This window comes from Astatotilapia calliptera, chromosome 9, assembly GCF_900246225.1.
Source record: "Astatotilapia calliptera chromosome 9, fAstCal1.2, whole genome shotgun sequence".
NCBI classification, from domain to species: Eukaryota; Metazoa; Chordata; class Actinopteri; order Cichliformes; family Cichlidae; genus Astatotilapia; species Astatotilapia calliptera.
Window position 1 is genome coordinate 25,053,069 of NC_039310.1, and position 21,398 is coordinate 25,074,466.

Genomic DNA, 21,398 nt, shown 5'->3' on the forward strand with positions numbered 1-21,398 from the left:
TCAGTTAACCTATGGGCAACTTAAGTGTGACTGGTTGGCTGTCTCTGTGTGTTAGCTCTGTAACAGACTGGCAACCTGTCCAGGGTGTACCCCACCTCTCGCCCTAAGACAGCTGGGATAGGCGCCCCCGTGACGCTGAATTGGATAAGCAGAATAAGCTCCCAATTGCACCACAGAGATTTGATGGTAAGCATAAAAGCCCAAAACATCTTCTCTTCAAACCTTCTGGTTTAAGGGAGTCGGCCAAAAAGAATAAGGTTGGCTTAAAGGGAGAGGAAGTAAAGTACAGTTGGTGAGCTGAAGGGCTGCACAAGGCCAAAAAAATAGATAAATACAAATTTAGAGCTGAGAATCAAGCAAAGCTACTCTAACAGAGTCTAAAAAATACAAATAATAATACCAGAATGCAAAAATTAAGGTAGCTATAATTCATAATTTTAACTGACAGTTTGCTAACATAAAGCCACAGAATTCAGTGTCTTGTCATGTTGTTACTCATCAGTACAGCAGGCAGATGCTTTTCAGGTATACCTGGCACACACCAAAAGCAGAAGTAAAAAAAAGAGTGTGAATGCTACACTTGCGCTATACAACAGATGGGCAAATAAACTGCATACATAAAGGGTATGAATACCATAGTGTTGCTTACACTGTACATTTAAATTGTATTAAAATGGCAAACAAAGAGAGGTAAAGAGCCATTGCAGGTTCAACACCACAGGTTTAGTTCAGCAAATTCAGAGTTTTATGAGTTTATATATAGTCTGCTATATGGTATATGTGGAGTTTCCCGCACATTAGATAAGTGTCAGATTTCTGACTGCTGCTCATCTACAGAGTGAAAATGGCCTCTATGGAGAGGTGATGCAACATGTTTTTAACTGAACATGTTTTCTGCTACTGTACCACTTTGTTCAGACCTGTTCTTTGGTTTTAAAAGATGAAAACCACTTTTGACCTAATTCAGGACTATGTGTTGTTACTGAAATGTTATATAGCTTCTGTGTGAGACACATGCTTTATATTTAATCATATATACATTCACTCTATGGCACTATCTGGTCTGTTAGTGCTTTCCGGAATATTTTTAAAATATCGTATAGCCTTGATGTTGATATTTAACACTTAAAGTGTAATGCTAATTTTATCCACATGGTGGAGCTGCAAATCTGTGATATCTCCAGTTGGTACTTCTGAAATCAACAAAAGGAGTGGGGATGTTTTTTTAAGAAAAAAGAAAAATTTAAATCCTGTTTTTGTTTGTTGGATTTTTTAAAATGTGGATTTTAAAAAATGGTTACTAAAGGTTTTAAGGACAGTTGCTTTATTTTAATCACTGATTACCGTTTTGAATTCAACAGAAAAGCTCTGTGAAAAACTATTTGCCCTTTTTGAGATTTTTTCTCCTCTCTCTCTTCTTAAATACATATTTTGCACACGTTTAATATCAAACAAAGTTTCTTATTAGACAGATAACCAGAATAAATACAGGATTCAAATAATTATTTGACTTATTAGGGGCAAAAAGGTATGAAACTTACTTGGTTCTGTCTGAAATTGTAACTGACCCCCGTGTTAAATCATGAATGAACTGACATTAACCTCATTTGTTAGAAAGTTGAGTTCAGTTTCACTTGCGACACCCAGTCCTGAGTACTCCTATACCTAATGAATCATGAAATCACTTGAATAGAAAGTGTTTGACAAAGTGAAAGAGACTAAAAGATTTTAAAAAGCAAAATGTCAAGGCATGATCTAAAGAAACAGCTGAGAAATTATGTCACTGACGTCTATTAGTCTGAAAAGTCCTCTTGTAAGGCATTGAGACTCCAGTGAACCTCAGTGAGAGACATTACGAACAAATGGAGAAAACTTGGAAGCGTGGTGAACCTTCCCAGGAGTGAGTGGCCTACCAAAATGACCCCAAGACCACATCATCAAGTAGGTCACAAAAGAACCCAGAACAACATCTCCAGATCTGCAGGCCTCACTTTCCTCATTTAAGGTCAGTGTTCACAGTTCAACAGTAAAAAAAGTAAAATAAAAAGAGAGAGAGACTGGAAAAAAATTGGATGGATGGGAGAGTACAAGGGCAAGAACCGTTGCCGACCAAAAAGAACACAATAGTTCGTCTCACATTTGGCAAAAATTGATACCCAAGATTGTGTGGACTGATGAGGCAAAAGTGATTTTGGGAGGTTTGTGTCCTGGTATATCTGTGTAACGCTAACACAGCATTTCATAAAAAGACTGTGATAGCAACAGTCAACCATGGCAGTGGTAGTGTGATGGTCTAAGGCTGCTTTGCTGCTTCAGGACCTGGACGAATTGTCATAAGTGACTGAACCATGAATGAATTCTGCAGAAAATCTTGAAGGAGAATGTCCGGTCATTAGTTCATACTCGGCAGGAGTGATCCAACAATGATTCGAAACACTCCAACAAGTCCACATCTGAATGGCTCTAAAAAAGGACGTAAGAGTAAAATGCTTTGGCACAATCTTAAACAGGCCGCTCATGCTCAAAACCATCCAATTTGGCTGAATTTAAATATTTCTCAAGAGAAGAATGGGCCAAAATTCTTCCTCAGTGATTGAAAAGATTCTTGCCAGTTGCAGTTCTTGCTGACAAGATCATACAACCAATTGTTAGTTTAGCGGGCAATTCTTTTTTTTTTTTTTTTTTTTTTTTTTTTTACACAGGATAAAAAGTTTACCCTTAACTGAAATCATCATTTAAAAGCTACAATAATCAATCCGGTTATCTCTGTCTAGTGTTAACATTTGCTTGAAGATTTAAAACAAGTAAGTGTGAAAAATGTACAAAAATAAATAAATAGGCAAACACTTTTTTTCACAGCACTGTAGCTCTCAAAGGACATCCACACTGGATTTGTTTAAGCAACAGCTAATGAAAATGTGAATGAGGTTTATTAGTGCTTTGTGTTTCCCTGTGTGTCTGTCTTTAAGTCTGGGCCTCTAATCACACCTATTAAGGCATTTATTGGGTGACCTGGTGTGATAATATGAGGTCACCAGAGTTCATTCTCAGTTTCTGTGCAGCCCTGCTATTGGTCAGTACCCCCAACAGTGTGCACCAGCACACGATTAGCCTCCAGGCCGAGACTGTCTCAGAGCACATACGGTGGCCTAAGATTAGTGTTAAGTAGTTTGTGAAGACAGCGCTTAGATTGGAAGCGGCAACATTTTAAGCGGCAGAGCTGCTGCCTTTGCTAAAATTACTCTTTTTGTTTATGTTGAACAACAGAAGTTTAAGTTATATATGATATCATTATTTTTGTTTTTGTGCAGCACAACACTGTGTGTATGCTTATGCCCTGTATACACTTCTTATAGCCGCTGTTAAAAAGACTATTTATAGCATACTGTCCTTTATTAACTTGTGATTTCCACCTTCACTGACACTGTTGGCACCAAAAATCTCTTTAAATCCTCTGTAAATAAAGTATTTAAATAAAAGTTACTTGTGAAAACACAACCTCCCACAAAAATCACATCTTTTTTTTTTTAAATCACTTCATTAGCTTTACATTTCTTGGATTCCTAAAACACACAAACACAAACACATCAAATGCTCAGTAGTAAACATGAGACAGTTTATCAAAATAAATAGTGAAACTATTTTTAGAAAACAATCTCTTTGAAGCTCAACATCCGATTAGATGACTCAGCCTGCCATTTTTATTTATTTTTTATTTTTTATTTTTTCCAGTGCAGGGAATGTGTTCAGCTTCTCGGTATATCACACTGGCTGCGAGGCTCAAACTATTGAGACGTAGAACAAAGATGAGAGGCTGATGGAGACACTCCGCTGTAGTGGCTCTACAGCAGTGAATAGGAAGTTGGATGAATAGGATTTGGAGGGGTGACAAATCGAACGGGGGATTAGGTGTCTGTGTTTGTGTGTGTGGTGTGAGTGTGGGCTCCACCAGCTGGCTGAGTCCTCCTTCCCATTAACTGAGGAGGTGTGTGTGTGTGTGTGTGTGTGCGTGTGCGTGTGCGTGTGCGTGTGTGTGTGTGTGTTCGTGAGACATGAATCTCATGTGTTTGCACTAAGCCCACTCTGGAAGAGCCCCTGTAGGTTTCAGAAGTTATTATATACTTACAAATATGCAAGCTGTTAAAACCATGTGGAGTTAACATGCATATTAAAAAGGAGCTCTGTGTGACCTCAGGAAACCATTAATGATGCGTGTGGCCCTCGAGTGAACTCTAGTCTTACATTTGTAGTATGCTAGCTTGCATTAACCAGACAATGATGAGATGTAAATAGCAAATATAGCACCTTTCTACTTAGGTGAGCACTCAAAGTGCTTTCGCTCAGTCACACACTCATTCATACAGCACTTTTATCTTTCATCTAACATTCACACATGCATGCACACACAAACACACACTTATACATATTTTAGCATGCAGACTGGAAGAGTTGAGGACTGATCCACCAATCTTTGGGCTGGAAGACCCATCACTCGGTTTAAAGCTGCCACACGATGTATGTCATGTGTAAAATGATAGTAACTTATTTATCAAACGAATAAGTTAGCATCATGGATCATGTTAGTAAAATTAAATGGCAAGCTAGCAATCTAGCTATATCTACTCAGGTAGGATTTAGGTATTGATAACGTTAGCAATGCATGGAACCCAAATCTGAGACCCAGCAACCCCTTAGAAAAAAAAAAAAAAAGTTCATCCCAAAGACAAAACACCCAGAGCCAAGTTAAAGAATGTTGCATGGTGAAATGCAGTGAGGAATGTTTTAAGAGAGAACAAGCAAAGGAGAGCTACCTCATGACTTTAATATTAATTTTTACCAACAAAGGTTTACTTTCCTGTTTCCATTAAAAAAAGTGCTCATGAAACCTGGGGACTGGGACCTGAGACAGTAGTTTTTAAACTGAAAGAACAGGTGGTGAAATGCTGGCCAATCATAAGCCTGCAATAATAACAGAATGCACTGATAACAAGCAAGTCTCCAAAGGGGAGAATATCTGCTTTTAGCACATCAAGAAGACGATGGTGGAAAAACATGCTAGTTTTAGCTAACATTAGCTTCTCTGCAGACATGGTATATCTTATCTAAATGTAGAAGTAAACTTTCTGACCTTAGCTTGCTGGCTTTTGTGTCCTTATGTATAGTTTGTGCTGGAGTTCTTGTGCTGGGAGCTGTTGTTTGTTGACTTTTATGACTCAATTTCCAAGCTACTGTTGGACACAACAAACAGAAGCATCACATCCTTTGGTCTTTAGCAGAAAATCTCACCTGAATCTTTAGAAATATTCTTTTATGACAATCTAGTAAAAAAAAAAGAAAAAAAAAAGGTATTGAATACTTTACTATAGGAATAAAACTAAAGTCAGTATGATGGTATTTTTACCTATTCATCCATTTCTCTTGCTTCAGTAATAACCCATAGCTAAATTTAGCTTGTTCTGTTTTACATTAATTGAGAAATCTGAGTTTCGCTGCTTAATTAAAAGACTAAACTAAATAGGTTAACATTCGTGTATGTTCACTTTTCTGTCTATACATATTGCTATTTCCAGCAGGCACCAAAAGAAAAGAAATCCAAGTGGGCGCTGTCATGATTGCAGGCTATGGTACACACATGATGTTGAGGCTCTGCTGCCAAATGATGTGGGCGAGAGTGAGTAAAGCAAACTTTCTGTCTCCACAAATAGATTTACACCCTTTAAAACCACGAGGCTTTATTTTAGAATTTGGCTTGTAAAACGTGTGTTAAGGCCGTCATGCATCCAGGCTCTTGCTGTCAGTCGCAATCTAAGAAGACACTTTATCACAACATTTCACAGCAGACATTCTGAAATGTTAGAGCAGAAAATTGATAACATTCGTGAAGGCTGCTACCAAATTAGTTTTGTCTTGCATGGCTCATTGCAGCGGCTTAGTCGGACACTTAAATGGAACAGAGCTGTCGTTAAAGTTATTAGTTCCACCTGTCCCACTCCTCCAAGTCAAGATTTCATTTTCTATTTCTGTTTTGTGCCTTTATTTGACAGTCGTAGCCCGAGAGGATGTGCAGAGACAGACACACACATACCAGATATACATACCATACATTCCAGACATGTAGAAATGCGTATAGGAACAATGTGTACTGGATGCTTGCAGAGAGATTAAAATATTTGGGGGATTATGTGTGAAAAAGAAGGAAATTAGTCTGTATCCAGAAGAACAATAAAAAAACAAAAAAAATAAAATAAAATAAAATAAAAAAACATCACTGAACCATTATCCGGTTGTTAAGTGATGACGTGACAAATCCTCCTTCCGGGCCTAAAGTAGTCGGCTTTTAATATGGCTTTTGTGTTGTTAACATGTTTAATGTTTTGTATTTTCTTCTATTTAATCTCAAAAAGCTCCTAAAACAGTCAGTGATCACTGTTGACCTCCCTCGGCTTTTATTACCACTAATCATTTATTTAAGCTCAGTTTTTAAAACCTTAGGATGTAACTACAGCCCAGCCCATGCAGCAGTATATGAATGACTAACCTCGTATTGTGGATGGATTATCTCAGTTGTTCTCCTGGCTGAAGTTTGGTCCTTTTACAGCATCCTGCCATGCGATTACATTTGTTCCTGACCACTGAGAACACTCACGTTAACTTTTATCGAGTGGAAAAAAAAGTTAGCTTGTTTATATTATGCTAACATAGCTGTGTCGCTAGCGTTCACATAGCACATCATTATATACCAGCTAGCCAAACTTCAGTAACCCTACAAACGTCACTGCTGTTTAGTTTTCTGTCTTCATTTATGTTGGAAGTGATAACAGAGCTGTACGTTTTAATTTGTTTCCAAAACCCCGCAGTCAGGACATGCTATATTGTATTTAGATAGAAGCTAGCGAGCTAACTCCCTGCTAACTTCTAACTTCGTTAAATGTCATAAATTCCATTTTCATGGATGCCTGGATGTTAAACTCAATTGTTACACCTGGTAGAGCAGAACGCTGATCATTTTATTATAGATGAAAGACTTTAGACAGTTTTTCAACTCTCAGTAATGCCATAGTGATCGTTTGATATATGGACCTGCAGCAGAGTTTAGGCCCAGACACGGCTAGTGACGTCAGACTTAACGACCGGATTGAACATTATTAAATGCCAAAATCATAGATAATAGGTCTCGTGCTACATGTTACACACTGAATAAGACAAATGATTCATATTCTTCCCCTACAGAAAGATATATACACAAAGACAAAAGTACAAATAAATGAATATCTGAAAAGGTTGTTGAGCTGAGTATATTAGCTATTGTAAACCATGCAGTATTTGTTTTGTTATATTCTCTGGAGGATATTTTTTGTTTTTATGAAAACCTATTTAGAAGAGTACACCATAGTTGTGGTGCATAGTTGATGGTGCAACACACAACTTTACAGATTGTCATTTACATGTTGTTGTTACTGTTTACTATCATCAGAGAGCAGCGTCACAAACAACCAACCCCATGGGCTACTCTTGCTTGTGTTGCTGTTGCATGGTACAGAGAGAAATTAAAGTTATAACATAAAAAGAAAGTGAAAGCGACAGTTAAAAGCAATTAAAAGATACTTTTATGAACTTCTCCATTTTATAGTTAACTCCTTTTTCACTCCCTTCCCGTTTTGGTCAACTGTCAAACCATTCAGCATTCGACCCATGTACCGTGCCATCCATGTTGACCTATGTGCAGTTGGTTTTTGTTTTTGGAGGCCTGCACAGATGCAAGCTTGTATGTGTTGCATACCTGTCTTTTTGGTATTTTTTTGAATAGCTGCATTTGTCAGTAAGTGTTGAACATAATATTAACGAGACATCTATTAATGGTATGACTTTCTGAAGATGCTAATTGCAAGGTGCTGTTTTTCAAACCTGCTACTCTTTGACTAAATTAAGTGATCCTTCAGCAGCCGCAGGTGTGATGTGACTCCACATGGAGCTACATTAATCCTGGAATTGGGCGGTGCAGGAGTCGGATTGGAATTGAGCCCAAGTGTAATGGCAACTTCCGACAGTGAAAGACAGGCTTTAAAATAAAATGTGCTTACTGGAGAAATGACACAAAGACACTTAAGGGACATCGAAACAGGAAGCAATAACCACAGATTGTCACTGACACATAACAACAAGCATAAGACACATTAGCGTACCAGTGTCTCTCTTTTCTCATGCTTGACATAAGTGATCGTGATTTTTTTAAGTATTTTTATTCATGTTTTCAGGCCTAAAGATGAATAAAAATACTTGAGAAAAAATCCTGATTGAGGTTGTCATAATTCATGCATGACAGGATTAAATAACAATAATTACAATGAAACACGTCATACATCTATAGTAGCATTAAATGAGGTGGGTGGCAGGGTATGAAGTGACACATCAGTGTCCAATGTAGTGGTTTATGTACAAGTATACCATCAACACTGACACCAATACAAGAAAACAGCCTTTGAATAGCTGCTCACTGTAGTGAACACTATGCGTGAAAGGGTTAAAGCGCCAAGCGATGACAGCGAAGAATATCATACCAACCATGGACGCTGCATTTTTGTGGAGTACATCTGTAACAGGAGCCTACCATGTCAGCCCTGTCTCTTGGGGAAAAACAAGGATTGTAAGCCTTTAAGAGGTTATTGATTAATTAATTAGAAGTTTTTAAAAAAATGGATATTTGATAGCAGATCATTCATAATTTCCAATCAGCTGGTTATCTGTCTAAGATGATCAATGCAACTGAAAATGCTGACTTCAGCCAACCTTAATGCTGTCATCTGACTTCTTTTAGAATAGCAAGGTTATGGCTGTCTACATTTAAAATTGTGCTACAAGTTTGAAGCTAAATCTAGCAAAAGCAGGAAGTATACATCAACTTGAAACACTGGAAACGCTCCTTTTTTCCCCAGAATCCAGCAACAGCCCTCAAAAAGCTTTTTTTTTTTTCAAATCTGCAGCAAGAATGAAAATAAAGGGAACAGTCATGCATTCTTGGAAAGCAGTAGGCTTCCCTAATGGATCCAAATCAACAAGCCAATTATCTGTGGTGTAATTATCTCCGACAGGCAACACGCAAAGACTTGGCCTGTCATTGACTGGCTGCTGGATTCGCCCTTGTAAGAAATTGCTTTTCAAAAATTCCTCTTTTGTTCGCCTGCATTGGTTTTCAAGGAAGATAGGGGAAGTCAATAAGTTTATACCACTGCTAATTTAAACTGAGGTCCAAGGCTTGAGGATGTTGTCATTCTAACCTTGCCATTTTTGTTACAGATTAGTAAGTAGCGCATTCAACTAAGGCTGGCAGCTAAAAAGCGAAATAACCAGCATATTACACTGGTTTACGTCAACCTCTGCTTCAAGGTTTGATGGCTGTGTGTTCAGAGAGACTCTTCTGCATTGGTTGCAATAAGTGATGTAAAGATGTCATTCAGATATGCCCAGTTTGAACTTTAAGCAGGGCATTTTGAGTTTTTTTTTTTTTTTTTTGAGGTAGCAGCCAAAAAGGGTGTAGTTTGTGTGTGTGAGCACCTGTGTGTACACCTGTGAGCATGGACGAGCTTGTATTTAAAAGGTTCCTTCATGTAACCATCTGCTAGAGGGTGTGGGGAGCCATAGGCATGAAGTACGTATGGAGGAGATCCAGGCTCCAGACATCCAGAGACCCTCAGAGTGCCCGTGAGCTCCGCCTGCAGCCAGAGTCAGCATTTTCAGTGCCAGAGTGACCAAGCCCAGGCCGAGAGGCCGAGGGCACCTCACCCCCGAAGGGGCCCAAGCGAGCCCCAGGCTCCAGACCCCGACAAGCAGCCACCAGGAGGGAGCCGGTGCAGACACCAAGAACCACCAATGCACTGATGTCTGAGGGCGTCTGCCACTGGCAGGGGGAGTGGTGGTGGGGAGATACCTTGTATTTCACTGCTATAGCACAACAGCTCATATGTTCAGCTATGTTCAGCTTACATGTGTTAAAATATTTTCACACTCTCCGCATCTATTCGCATGAATTTGCAGCATTAATTTTTATGATCAAGTTAGATTTTTCCAGTTTTTCTCATGTGAATAATAATATCCGACTAATCAGACCACTGCATTTGGCAACAAGAGTGCTTGTAGCTTAAAACACGCACCGGTACTGAATAAGCAATGATATGGAAATAGTAAAATAATACTGTTTTACATCAACACATGGCTAAATGCTGTTCCAGGTCAGTCAGCTCTCTGAAATTATTTCTCCGCTGCCAACTTTGCCAAAGAGCTCAGTCTGCTCCCCTGACATCCTGAAATATGTACCAAAGCTGTCGTGATAAAACTTCAACTCCTGGATCAAACCTGCTGCTGTTCCCCCCCCACCCAAACACACTTTGTGAAAAAGACGAAATAGCCTAACATGATTAGCTCTAACAGCTGGCTAAAGAATTCAAAAGTTAGAGCTCAATAAAAATCAATATTTGTGCTTATTACCTTATTACTTTCGACATTAGAACCATCTTGTGAACGATGCCGTATCTTGTAGATGGGCTCATCAATCAAAAAAGACATTTCATCAACTCATAGAGGTGATGTTAGGTTTATTAGCTGCCAACAATATTATAGCTGGCAGTATGTGCAGTTACTCCTATTTAGACAATAACCTTGTTATTAGTCTCCTATATGTTATCTGGTACTACCTAAAGGACTAAATTGACAACCTAAACCTATGAGTGAAATTCAGTTAGTTGTTTTTTTGTTGTTTTTCCACCATGAATTACCTGGCAGAACCTACCCATGTGAACAGTGAAAGGCCGTCTTTGTGAGCTCATAAACACACATGCGCACTGTTGCAAATCCGCACACAAACACACACACTTAATAACCATCCCCCCGCCTCCCTTTGACTGGCCTTAAGAAGTGTTCTGTTGCTGGTTAATGAAGAGGAGGGAGGTGGCGAGGCAGGTGCTGCTGCAGGGGAACAGTGGGCCACTTGTGGTTCCTTTGAGGGACTCTCCACACTCGTCCATCTCTCTCTGCCCCCCTCCTGCACGTTCACTTTGTCTCATGCTGTTTCAGCCCTACCACCATCACAGACAAGTGTGATTCCTTGCCTCCTTGCCTGTCATTTCTCCCACTCTTAATCATTTCTTTTCTCTTATCCTTCTCCTTTCCTTACACTGGATGAAGATAAAAATAAATAAAAATAAATAAAAATTCTAAATCCAACAAGAGTGTATTTCCTGGACAAATAGATATGTCACATCCTAAGATGTGGAACCCAACATCAACTCAACTCCTGTTTAAATTACATCGTTTATCTAACCAGCCAAATTTTTGTACCTACTGAAGCTTGGCTGGTTGCTGGGATTAGTCACAGAAAGAAATCAGCTTTTAACATGTTTGCGAGTCATTGTTTTTGTCCTTGAAATACACAAAGATTCAGTACAGAACAAGTATTCAACAAAGCACATTGTCAAACAGGATTCTTTTAGTAAAAGAATTCTTTTAGGATTCTTTTTTCCTCTTTGAATTGAATTTTGCACCATCAATATGAACAACACCTGCACTGCAGATGAGTCTCCCACCACAATGACAATTCTCTCAAGGGTAATGGGCTCTGAAAGAGGCAATGAACTATTAAGAAGTGATCAAACTCCCATTTAGGACATCAGTACAACTCATTTTTCTGTGCTTCGTCTCACCACAGACGGCTAGCTCTGCAAAAACAAAACCTATAGAAACCTCAGATTCCAACTCAGTTTGAAGTCTTCTTCTCTACTCTGATAGACACATTAAAATCAATACTGCACTGATTTAGACTGCTTTCCAGATTTTAATGAACGCTAAACGCTGTGTGCCATTTATTTGGGAATCATCTTTTATTTAACTTACATCCATCAATGAAAGGTGCAGAAGCATGACAGTAACTTTTCACCCACTGTTATCGCCACCTGGTGGCCGTAAAAAATACAAAATAAAAAAATTTAAATGCTGGTTTTAAGCACCTCCATGTTGACTTAGACCATAAGCAGCATCCAGTTTTTTGCAGATTCTGTGAAATCTTGATTAGTCGGTACTAACACACTCAAAGTGTGCCTGTAAAATATCTCCCACATCATTACTTCAGCAGAATCAGCCTGAATCTGCAGACCTTAGTTGCAATTATATGCTGGTTGAGTTCCTGTCTTATTCCAGTAATTAAATTCAACTTTCTGACTCAGTTAAGGTCAGTGTTCATGACGCCACCATAATTATGAGACTGGGCGAAAAAAGGCATGTTTGGCACAGTTCCAAGACAAAATCCACTGCTGAACAAAAGGGTTATATAAAGTTTCCCAGTTTTGCCAGAAAACATTGTGATGATCCCCAAGACTTTTGGGAAAACACTCTGTGGACTGCTAAGACAAAAGTTGAACTTTTTGGAAGGTGTGTGTCCGATTACATGTGGTGTAAAAGTAACGCAGCGTTTCACACCAACCATAAAATATGGTGATTGTATTGTGTTGACCTGGGGCTGTTTTGCTGCCTCAGGAGCTGGAAGGCTTGCTGTGTTAAGAACCATAAATTCTGCTGCCTACCAAAACATCCTGAAGGAGAATGTCCCAGCCATCTATTCATGACCTCAAGCTGAAGCACACTTGGGTTCGGAGTGGAAATCAAGAAAATCAAAAGAAAGACTTCGGAGTGGCCTAGTTAAAGTCCTGACCTGAATCTGATTGAGATGCTGTGGCATGACCGAAAACCCTCCAGGGTGGCTGAATTACAACAATTCTGCAAAGATGAGTGGGCCAAAATTCCTCCACAGTGATGTAAAAAATTCATTCAAACCTATCACAAAGGCTTGATTGCAGTTGTTGCTTTTAAGGCTGGATGCTAGAAACTTGATGACAAGAAGATATAGAAAGAAAAAAAAAAGATGAATTTGAAGAAAAAACCCGGGGGGCAAAGACAACCACAGAGAAAAGACAAGGGAACTGAGAAAGAAAGAAAAACCAACTAAAACTAAACCCTCAAACACCAATGTGTCCATTAGTAAATAGATGTCATAACAGATCTTTTTTTTCCACTCACTCTGTGGCTGGCCAAGAGAAGAGCTCTGAGAAAAACATGAAATAAACATAAGATGTGAAATGCCCCCCCCCCACAAAAAAAGCCTTGTAACCTTAATGATCATCCAAATTGTTAAGTAAGAAATGTAATGGGTTTTTAGAACCTTTTTAGGAGTACATTTCTACCTAATTTTAAAAAAAAAACTACATCAGTATAATGTTGTTAGATACTGCTAAAAAGCTCAAGATTAAAGAATACATTAATACATTATAAACCATCAGCCATTTGTGATGTACAGTTTAGATCCTTCAAAGCACCATTAACCAACGCAAAACCTGCCTCTGTTGCGTCTTCACAAGGTGAGGTGAGGTTCATCTCAATGTGAGTTTGACATAAAAGGAAAAATAAGTGTTTCAACACTGCCCAGAACAACGGTAGGAGCTCACACACACACAGCAGCCATGAATCAAATGCCCTCTCATCTCAAGCGACCAGGCACAATCTATTTCTCATTCTCTTCTTATTGTTGACACACTGTCATTGCTGGGTCTCGCTGCCTAGCAACAAAATCTGGGCAGGCATTTTTCCAATCTTCTGTCAGGGAGAAGCTCCGCCCCTCACCGTCCCCGGAGGAATGATTGAAAGGTCACTTCACTCCTCGCCTCGTCTCAGAGCAAAGATTGTCTTTTCTGAAAACTATCAAGAGGGTGTGTGTGTGTGTGTGTGTGTGTGTGTGTGTGTGTGTGTGTGTGTGTGTGTGTGTGCGTTTGTGAGAGAGAGTCCGGGGGAGGACACTTGAGTGTTGGTGCAAAACATTCGGTGATGAGTGGGCAGAGCAGCAGCTCCACAGACCTGGTGATCGAAGTTGTAAAGGGGGAGGTTACGTTGCAAGATCAATAAGCCGACACTTACCTCATCGCACGCTGAATGTTACCCTATCGGATTGCTCCATTGTTATTCTTCAATAGGTCAAAGGCCCTGTGGAGCGCTATCAAAGGAAAAGTGTTTCATTTTATTTATTTATTTTTTTTTACAAACTGGGTCATTGTATTGTATTTTTGGTCATCTTTTGTATTCATTAGGGCACATTTTACGCACCCTATCCATGCTGAAATGCTGGAACAAGCTACTGAAGAACATCATAGAAAAGTATTGTGGGCAAATATAGGTTAGCTTTTGCTTTATGTTCAAATAACTTAGACTTGTGGATTTTCATTAGCCCAGAAATTGCATTTTATTAAACAGACATGGATAGCCAAAGCCAGCAAAGCCTTGTGTTGTGAGCATTTGTAGAACTGCTTTGTAAAATTATAATTTTTCATTTCAGGGTCTCAAATACTGGACTTCTGACAGATCCTGATGGCATAGTTGAATGTTACTTGCATCTAAATGGACCAGCACATTTAAAGTGTCTGTTTTTTAAATCAGCTACCAAAGTGTCTAGTGCTCTTCACAGACCACTAGACATTAACCATAGACCGTCAAAGGTCAGTGATAGTCTGCCAAATCAAGTGACAATGGAGAAAACAAAACATCCAATGGTGAAATGAAATGGGCAAGCTCCAGGTTGATGTGACTACTAATGTGAATAAGGGATATTGCAGGGAGACGTAAGACAAGATGGCAATTACATTAGAGGGTTACCTATGCAGCCGGAGCCTGGAATGTTTGCTAGGAACCAAAGCGATGTGGGTTGAGCTAATTGCTTCCTGTGTTTATGCTGCTTTAGTGCTGATTAGCTGTGGCGGCTCGCCCATCTGCATAAGAAGCCAGAGGAAGTGTAGCAGTTGAGGGGCAGCATTGGCCTTTTGTTTTACAAAAAACTCTTTTTCAAGATTTGTTTATTCATTTTTAATTGAGATGAGAGTCACCAGCAGTCTTGATTTCATAATCTGATGGTGCTCTACATAGCTGGCTTAAAGCCTTCTCCCCCTCTTCGTTTGTTTTTGCCCGGGCATGGTTCTCTGTGATTTTTTTTTTTTTACCCCCATCTATTTAAGTCAGCATTTTTGCACGATTAAAAACAACAACAACAACAATCTTTTAACATTGTGGACTATTAAATATTGTCTTTCTTTAAGCCATGGACTTGATCTCTCACTTAGGGCGGAAGCAGTTCCATGTCCAAATCGTAGACAAGCCCATAATGTGTTTTGTTCTGCAAATCCATAGCTCAATGCAACCCACGCCCATCAGATTCAGACCCGTCTCACCTCCTCCCCACCTCAACCTGGCCATATAGAGAAAGGGTTTAAGTCTCCCCCTGATGGTCTTTATCAGTGTCTACACTCTTGGGGGTCCTGTCCTACTTCCTATCATTGTTGGACTCTGCTTTTCTATGTAAGAGAGTCTAAATGCCAGATATTGTGTCTCATGTCACTAGCCAGGGCAGTACTGGACAATGAGAGGGAAGTCCCTCTTACAGAATTTTGCAGTAGAAGGTTGGAGGGGTGTTAGTACTGTAGATTATAATGTTGACAGCCTGGAGATGGGGGGGGTTGTGTTTTGTGAATCATTTTTACTGGCTTTTTGGGTCCTAAAAACTACTTAGATTTAGGAAAATATAGAAATTTGGGTTAAAATATGACACAACACTGACAGTGCATGCTGAAAAACTGTGCATTGAGAGTGTGTTTCAATATGATCCGAAGTATCCATGTGAGACAATTTGGGAGTGGCAGACCATAGCAAAGCCTGGTGCTTCATGGCACAAACGTCAAAGGACACCATGTACATGTCTTTGAAACGGAGTTTGACACCCTGAGAAATGAACAGGCTGGCACAGAAAGCAAAGGCAAATTGATCCCTGCACAGATTATCAGTGCGCTCAAAGGAAAATGAGTTTATCCTCGTTTTGCGACATTTCAAGCACATGCTTGATGATTCCTATAAGTTACAAATAATGGACAAATTGTTAATTATGTTAGTTTTCAGATGTGCACGACTTGAAAATTATATTTCTGTCATTTATTTGCAGCTACCCGCTTTGTGGTACTCAGGCATCAGGCACCCAAGTGTGTGTGGATTTCTGTTGTGTTGTGTGTAAGTATTCATTGATTCTCAATTTAAAGCAATGGCTGAACAATTTGAAACAATGACTGTCAGTTGCTTTCAGTCAAGCGATTAGTGAGTAGTATAGAATTTGATCAACACATCATCAACAAACTGCAGTGTGAAGACAAACCCTTTCCAGCCCGACAAATGTCAGCGTACAAAACACCCCCCACAACAACACATTCTTCAAGACTGGATAAATGTGTTACTTAAGAATTGTTAAAGAAGACAAAATATTTGTCATATTCTACCCACATCAGCTGGACCATTAAAACCACTGACAGGTGAAATGGATACCACACTGATGGAAAACCTTGGGTTTTGGCAATTATCCTGCATGACAAGCCCCATAATTGCCAGACAATGCACCCTGCCACACTACAAAAACTGCTCAGGAACGACAAAGAGCCCAAAGGCTTGAACCAGCTCCTAAACTCCCCAGCAACAACAACTGGAACAAACCAGATCCACAGACACTCCACGCTGAAACTCACAAGGCCGAGTGGATACATGTTCCTAATGCCAGAGGACACTCCAAGAGGTTCTGGTGGCAGAAGTAATAACTGCATAAGTTATAACAAGAAATATCATTGCAATTGTTGTGAAAGGAACAGAAAAATACATTTCAATTAAAAGTGTTCAACAGGAAGTTGTACCAAGACCCCAATTACATGTTCTCAGAAGAAGAGTGAAATTACATTTTTATTACAAAAAGGAGGAGGGGGAAAAAAAAAAGTGTGAAAGCTATGAGGTGGAAATTAAAACAAATTGACATGCATATTTCATTCTGATGAATTTGACAGAGCCTATTAACTGCACTGCAGTGGTGTTTTTTTGTTTTTTTTTTTACTGAGGTGAATGTAGCTGAGGGTTGTGATGAAAAGAGAATGAAAATGGGAGCATGAAGGGGGAGGCGGAGAGCTACATTTATGGAGTTGAATGAATTTAGTCCCATCTCTATGTGAGGAGACGTGACTACATTGCGAAATAAATGGTCTCTTGTTCACAGCAGATTGATAATCTATGGGTCTCTCCTTGAACTGTAAGCATGGACTGTAACTTCAAGAAGCTTCGATCCAGATGTTTTCGAGCAAGACCATTACATCAGACCAATCAATGCTGACCAAAATCTTTTGAACTGTGTGTTTGCACAGTTGCCCGATACAAATCACTAAAAATCAAATGCAAAAGTAGAGAGTTTAGTTCAGTTTAAACTCTAAAAAAAAAAAAAAAAAAAAAAAAGTGGTTTTGAGACTTGTTCATACTCTTCTATCTCAACCCTCTGAGGTCTACGTCACAGATGACAACCCTAACCCTAGTAAGGAATGTGAATAGTTTTCGATATGCATCAGTTAGACTGATTATTTTTTTCCTTGTTCCCTGATTGCCAAGACTTGAGAAAACTATTTTAAAAATAAAAAAAATAAAATAAAATAAAAATAAAAAAATCACACACTGGGATTGCCTAGGATTAGAGTTGGGGTTATGCTGGAGCTGAGGTTGTCATCAATGTTAACTTAGACCTCTGAAAGATTTTATAAAGACTTAACAACAATGAGAAACCTTAAGAATTTCAATCAACAGTGCAGTGATTAATTCAGTATGGAATATTCAAGGCTATGCAACACTATTAAATGGTAGTTAAAGGGAAACCGTTTGCATCCTCAAATTACTTCAGATTTCTGTACTCAGTACTTGTCTAACACTAAGACCTGTCTCTGTCAGGCAGACGTGAAATGAGGGTCAGCAACAATGTGGCAACCAGAAACTGTACAATTCAAATAAAATTTAATGGTTATAATGGGAGAAGTAACCATGGCAAAGACCATTTTCAGAGGAATATTTTTGTTCGTTTGTTAAGCAACTTAACAATGACCTTTGACTCAATTGAGAAATTAAGAAAAGGATCTCAAGGAATGTATCCACACAAAACCGTTTAGCAAAGATTTAGTCTTTAGGCACTTTGTTACTAGCAGTCCGAGAGAGGAACACACAATTTGTTCCAGTTTCTTTATTTGAATCCATGAAAAATGCCAAAGATAACACAGTTTGACAGGCATAAAATAGCATTTTTGCACCAACAAGGTCATTCCCAACGAATTATTGGCTGAAAACTCTCAGCATGGTGAGCAGTGTGTTCTGAAATGATTTGACAAAACTGAACAAGTAGAGAACAAAAGAAGTGACATGCCTTAAAAAAAAAACTTAAAAAAAAAACCTTGATAAACTAGATAAATGATATCTGAAAGTCATATCTTTAAGAAACAGGATCAAAATCCAACAAAGACCTGGTACAGATGCACGGAACATTCAGGTGATCTATGTAGTTTTTGTTGAAGCCTCATCACATCCAGTCTCAGTGGAAGGCTGGATTTCAAAAAGCTTTTCTTAAGGAGGAGAAACAGGGAGAAAAGCCTGATGTATGCCAAACTACACAAGAGCTCAACTGAACTGGCAACGGGTCTTATGAAGTGATGAATCCAAATGTGAAAGTTTTGGTGCAAGTTGTCTTCCAAATGTATAGAGATCAGGAAATAGGTACAACAGCGAGTTTCTACAGCCATCTGTAAAACAAGGTAGAGGCTCTGTCATTGTTTGGGGCTCCACTTCAGCCAGTGGTGTTGGGGATCTTGTCAAAAGAAGAAGTGTACCATCAGAATATGATCTACCATGCAATACATGTCATCTGTAAAGCATCTGATTGGGAAAGCTTCATTTTTCCACATGAAATAACTCTCCCAGTGCAGTAAAAGCATATCAGTCATGGGCTTGAGACTGGTTACGGTAGCAAAATTACAAGAAAACTCACCTAAGAGAGTTCAAGCTGAAAAACTTGTCTGAAATTATTTTAACTTTGTTAATTTAGACTTAAAACTTGACTTGGACTTAATATTTTGAAACACACAGCTATTAGAAACATTAACAACTTACATTTCTTCCTGCATTTTACTTCAGACGTGGTTCGGACTTGAGTTTAACACTTAAAGCAACGCTAAAGATTACTTGAATTTGTCTTCAGTTGTTCAAGATTAACTCAGACTTGTGCTTTAAAGCTGTAAAACTGCTTTTTCTCAGTTATCACTATTCATTTTCTCTAGGAAAATATAATTAAAAGCCCATGCCCCTGGTTTAATACTCATACGCCACACAACAAGGTTGAATTTCAAAGACTGAACATGCAATTGTAGATGAACTTCAAACATGATATAAAGCCAGCATCCATAGTGTTAAAAACTTCCATTCGAGCCACTTTCATCTGGTTTTTCCTTCCATCTAAAAAGCCACTCCTGTGGTCTGATCAATACCGTTTCAAATTTTTATCAGACAGAGAACAAAACAGACACAGCTATACGCAACCTTCAAAGCTAAGTCCCCTGGATGCATAATGGAAAAAAAAAACAAAAACCTAACAAGCCCATCTCTCATTAACATTCCCCCACAGTCACCTTCAACAATGCATCTGCCTTTCTGCGAGTGGCAGCACTCAGTGGGGAGATGGATTTCTCTGTTCTCGTGTTGGAATATTTTAATGTGTCATCAAAGTGGCAGCTCATTCCTGGCACAGCGAAACACTAAGCCAGAGCCAAACACTGGAACAAGAAGTCTGTCTGAGGGATAATATTAGCATACAGCCTCTGTGGTTTGATACGAGAACGAATTCAGACAAGACTTTATTGACTCTGAGGCAGCCTGAATGGCGCAGTGATTGTAGACCTTTGTGCCACTGGCATGAAACAAGAGATTGCAGTATAGGCTGTGGAGGCATGTAGCGTCTGCATGAGTGTGTGTGTTTGAGGGTAGCTTCTTTTCTCCGACTCAAGCAAAGCACCGTGAAAGGTCTTTTACAATTTTCTTTAAATCTTCCTTGGCTTTTCAGGCCTGAAGAGCAACCAAATACAACAACCTCTCTCTCACATTTCAACCTGTTCATGGAAACTGGAAATCAGGTGCAGTCAAAGGTTGACAGTTTGACAGGAGCAAAAGCAAAAGCAGCAGTGTGAAGCGCTTCTTTAATGTAAAGTTAGCTGTTGGAACAGTATCATTTACACTGTACCAAAATTCTCAAAACAGACAGCCACAATATTCTGCCATGGTCTTGCTGCAGCATGACACCACAGACAGTAAACAGATGGACCTAGGCCTCGCAATGCTGGCTTTATTAAAAAACAATCTTTGAACTTTTGGGTGGAGAATTTCACTCACCAAAATCGAAGCATAAAGGTTTTAGATGGCTTGTTCACCAGCTCATATTATTTCCCAGCTCGTTCCATTAAAATACTTCAAAGTTAGCAAGGGCACAAACGCTCACTGGTTAGCAGTCAGGTGAGGCCTGATGGACACTGATCAGTTACAGCTGCATCTGCTATTAATGCCTAGTTGAAGCATGCTAATCCGGTGAAAGCTGTAATGTTCTAGGAGGAAATGGAGCTGATAATGTTAAGATTTTCTTTGGGAGTGACCAGGATGAACAAGATTAGAAATGAGAACATCAGAGGTCCAGCTCAAATTGAAAAAGAATGAGTGGCCTGGTTGAGATGGTTGGGACATGTGCAGAGGAAGACCTCAGAGAAGATTCGTGGTTGTAGTGAAGGAGGACATGCAGACAGTTGGTCTGACAGAAAAAGACAGGATGAGATGGAGGCAGATGATCCACTGTTCTGACCCCTAAAGGAGGCAAATGATTGAAGACATGTTGAATCAACTTGAGAGAAAATGGAATAAAAGGCAGCCAACATCTAAAGAAGAGCTTTGAATGTCTTTCAAAACGTATGGAGAACTATTCCTTAAGACTACTTAAGAAAATCACAAGAAAACATGTCAAAGACAGTTCAGGCTGTGTTGAATAATAAAGGTGGTCACACCAGATACTGAGTTTCAAGTTTTTTTTTAATTGTGCAAACTCTGTTTAAGTATTATATTCTGTCTCTCTACATATGCTTGCACGTTTTAATAAATCACAGCAGCTATTCCCCATCTTCCTACCAAAATACAAAGCAACGATGTGTAGTTTGTAAATACAGAAAACAATTAATAGATGGATGCAGAAAGATGGAAATAGCCTAAAGATGTTGTTTTAGAAATGTAGAAATAAATTCAGTATCTGAGTCAGTGCATTAACTAGGAGAGCCAACATGTAGATTGTAGATATCTAAAGATTTATGTGCCATAGCGTGTTCATATAAGAGCTGTCTGTAACCATATAACCACCATCAAACTGTAAAATAAATAAAATAAGATTTATATATGGAAAAGACTCTGACCGCCTTTTCTAGCACGGGGAATAATGATGAAGTCAGTGAAGC

The 21,398-nt window shown here is 39.1% G+C and overlaps 1 protein-coding gene across 2 annotated transcripts in view; it reads right to left on the reverse strand.

Annotated features, from left to right (window-relative positions):
* Positions 1-20,463, reverse strand: part of LOC113029322 (collagen alpha-1(XVIII) chain-like) — a 130,292-nt gene extending 109,829 nt beyond the window's left edge. For both annotated transcript variants that reach the window (XM_026180149.1, XM_026180147.1), the window contains exon 1: positions 20,299-20,463. In XM_026180149.1, the coding sequence (XP_026035934.1) occupies positions 20,299-20,312 (14 nt within the window). In that variant the 5' untranslated portion in view covers positions 20,313-20,463. The remainder of the gene's footprint in view (positions 1-20,298) is intronic.
* Positions 20,464-21,398: the final 935 nt, after the last annotated feature.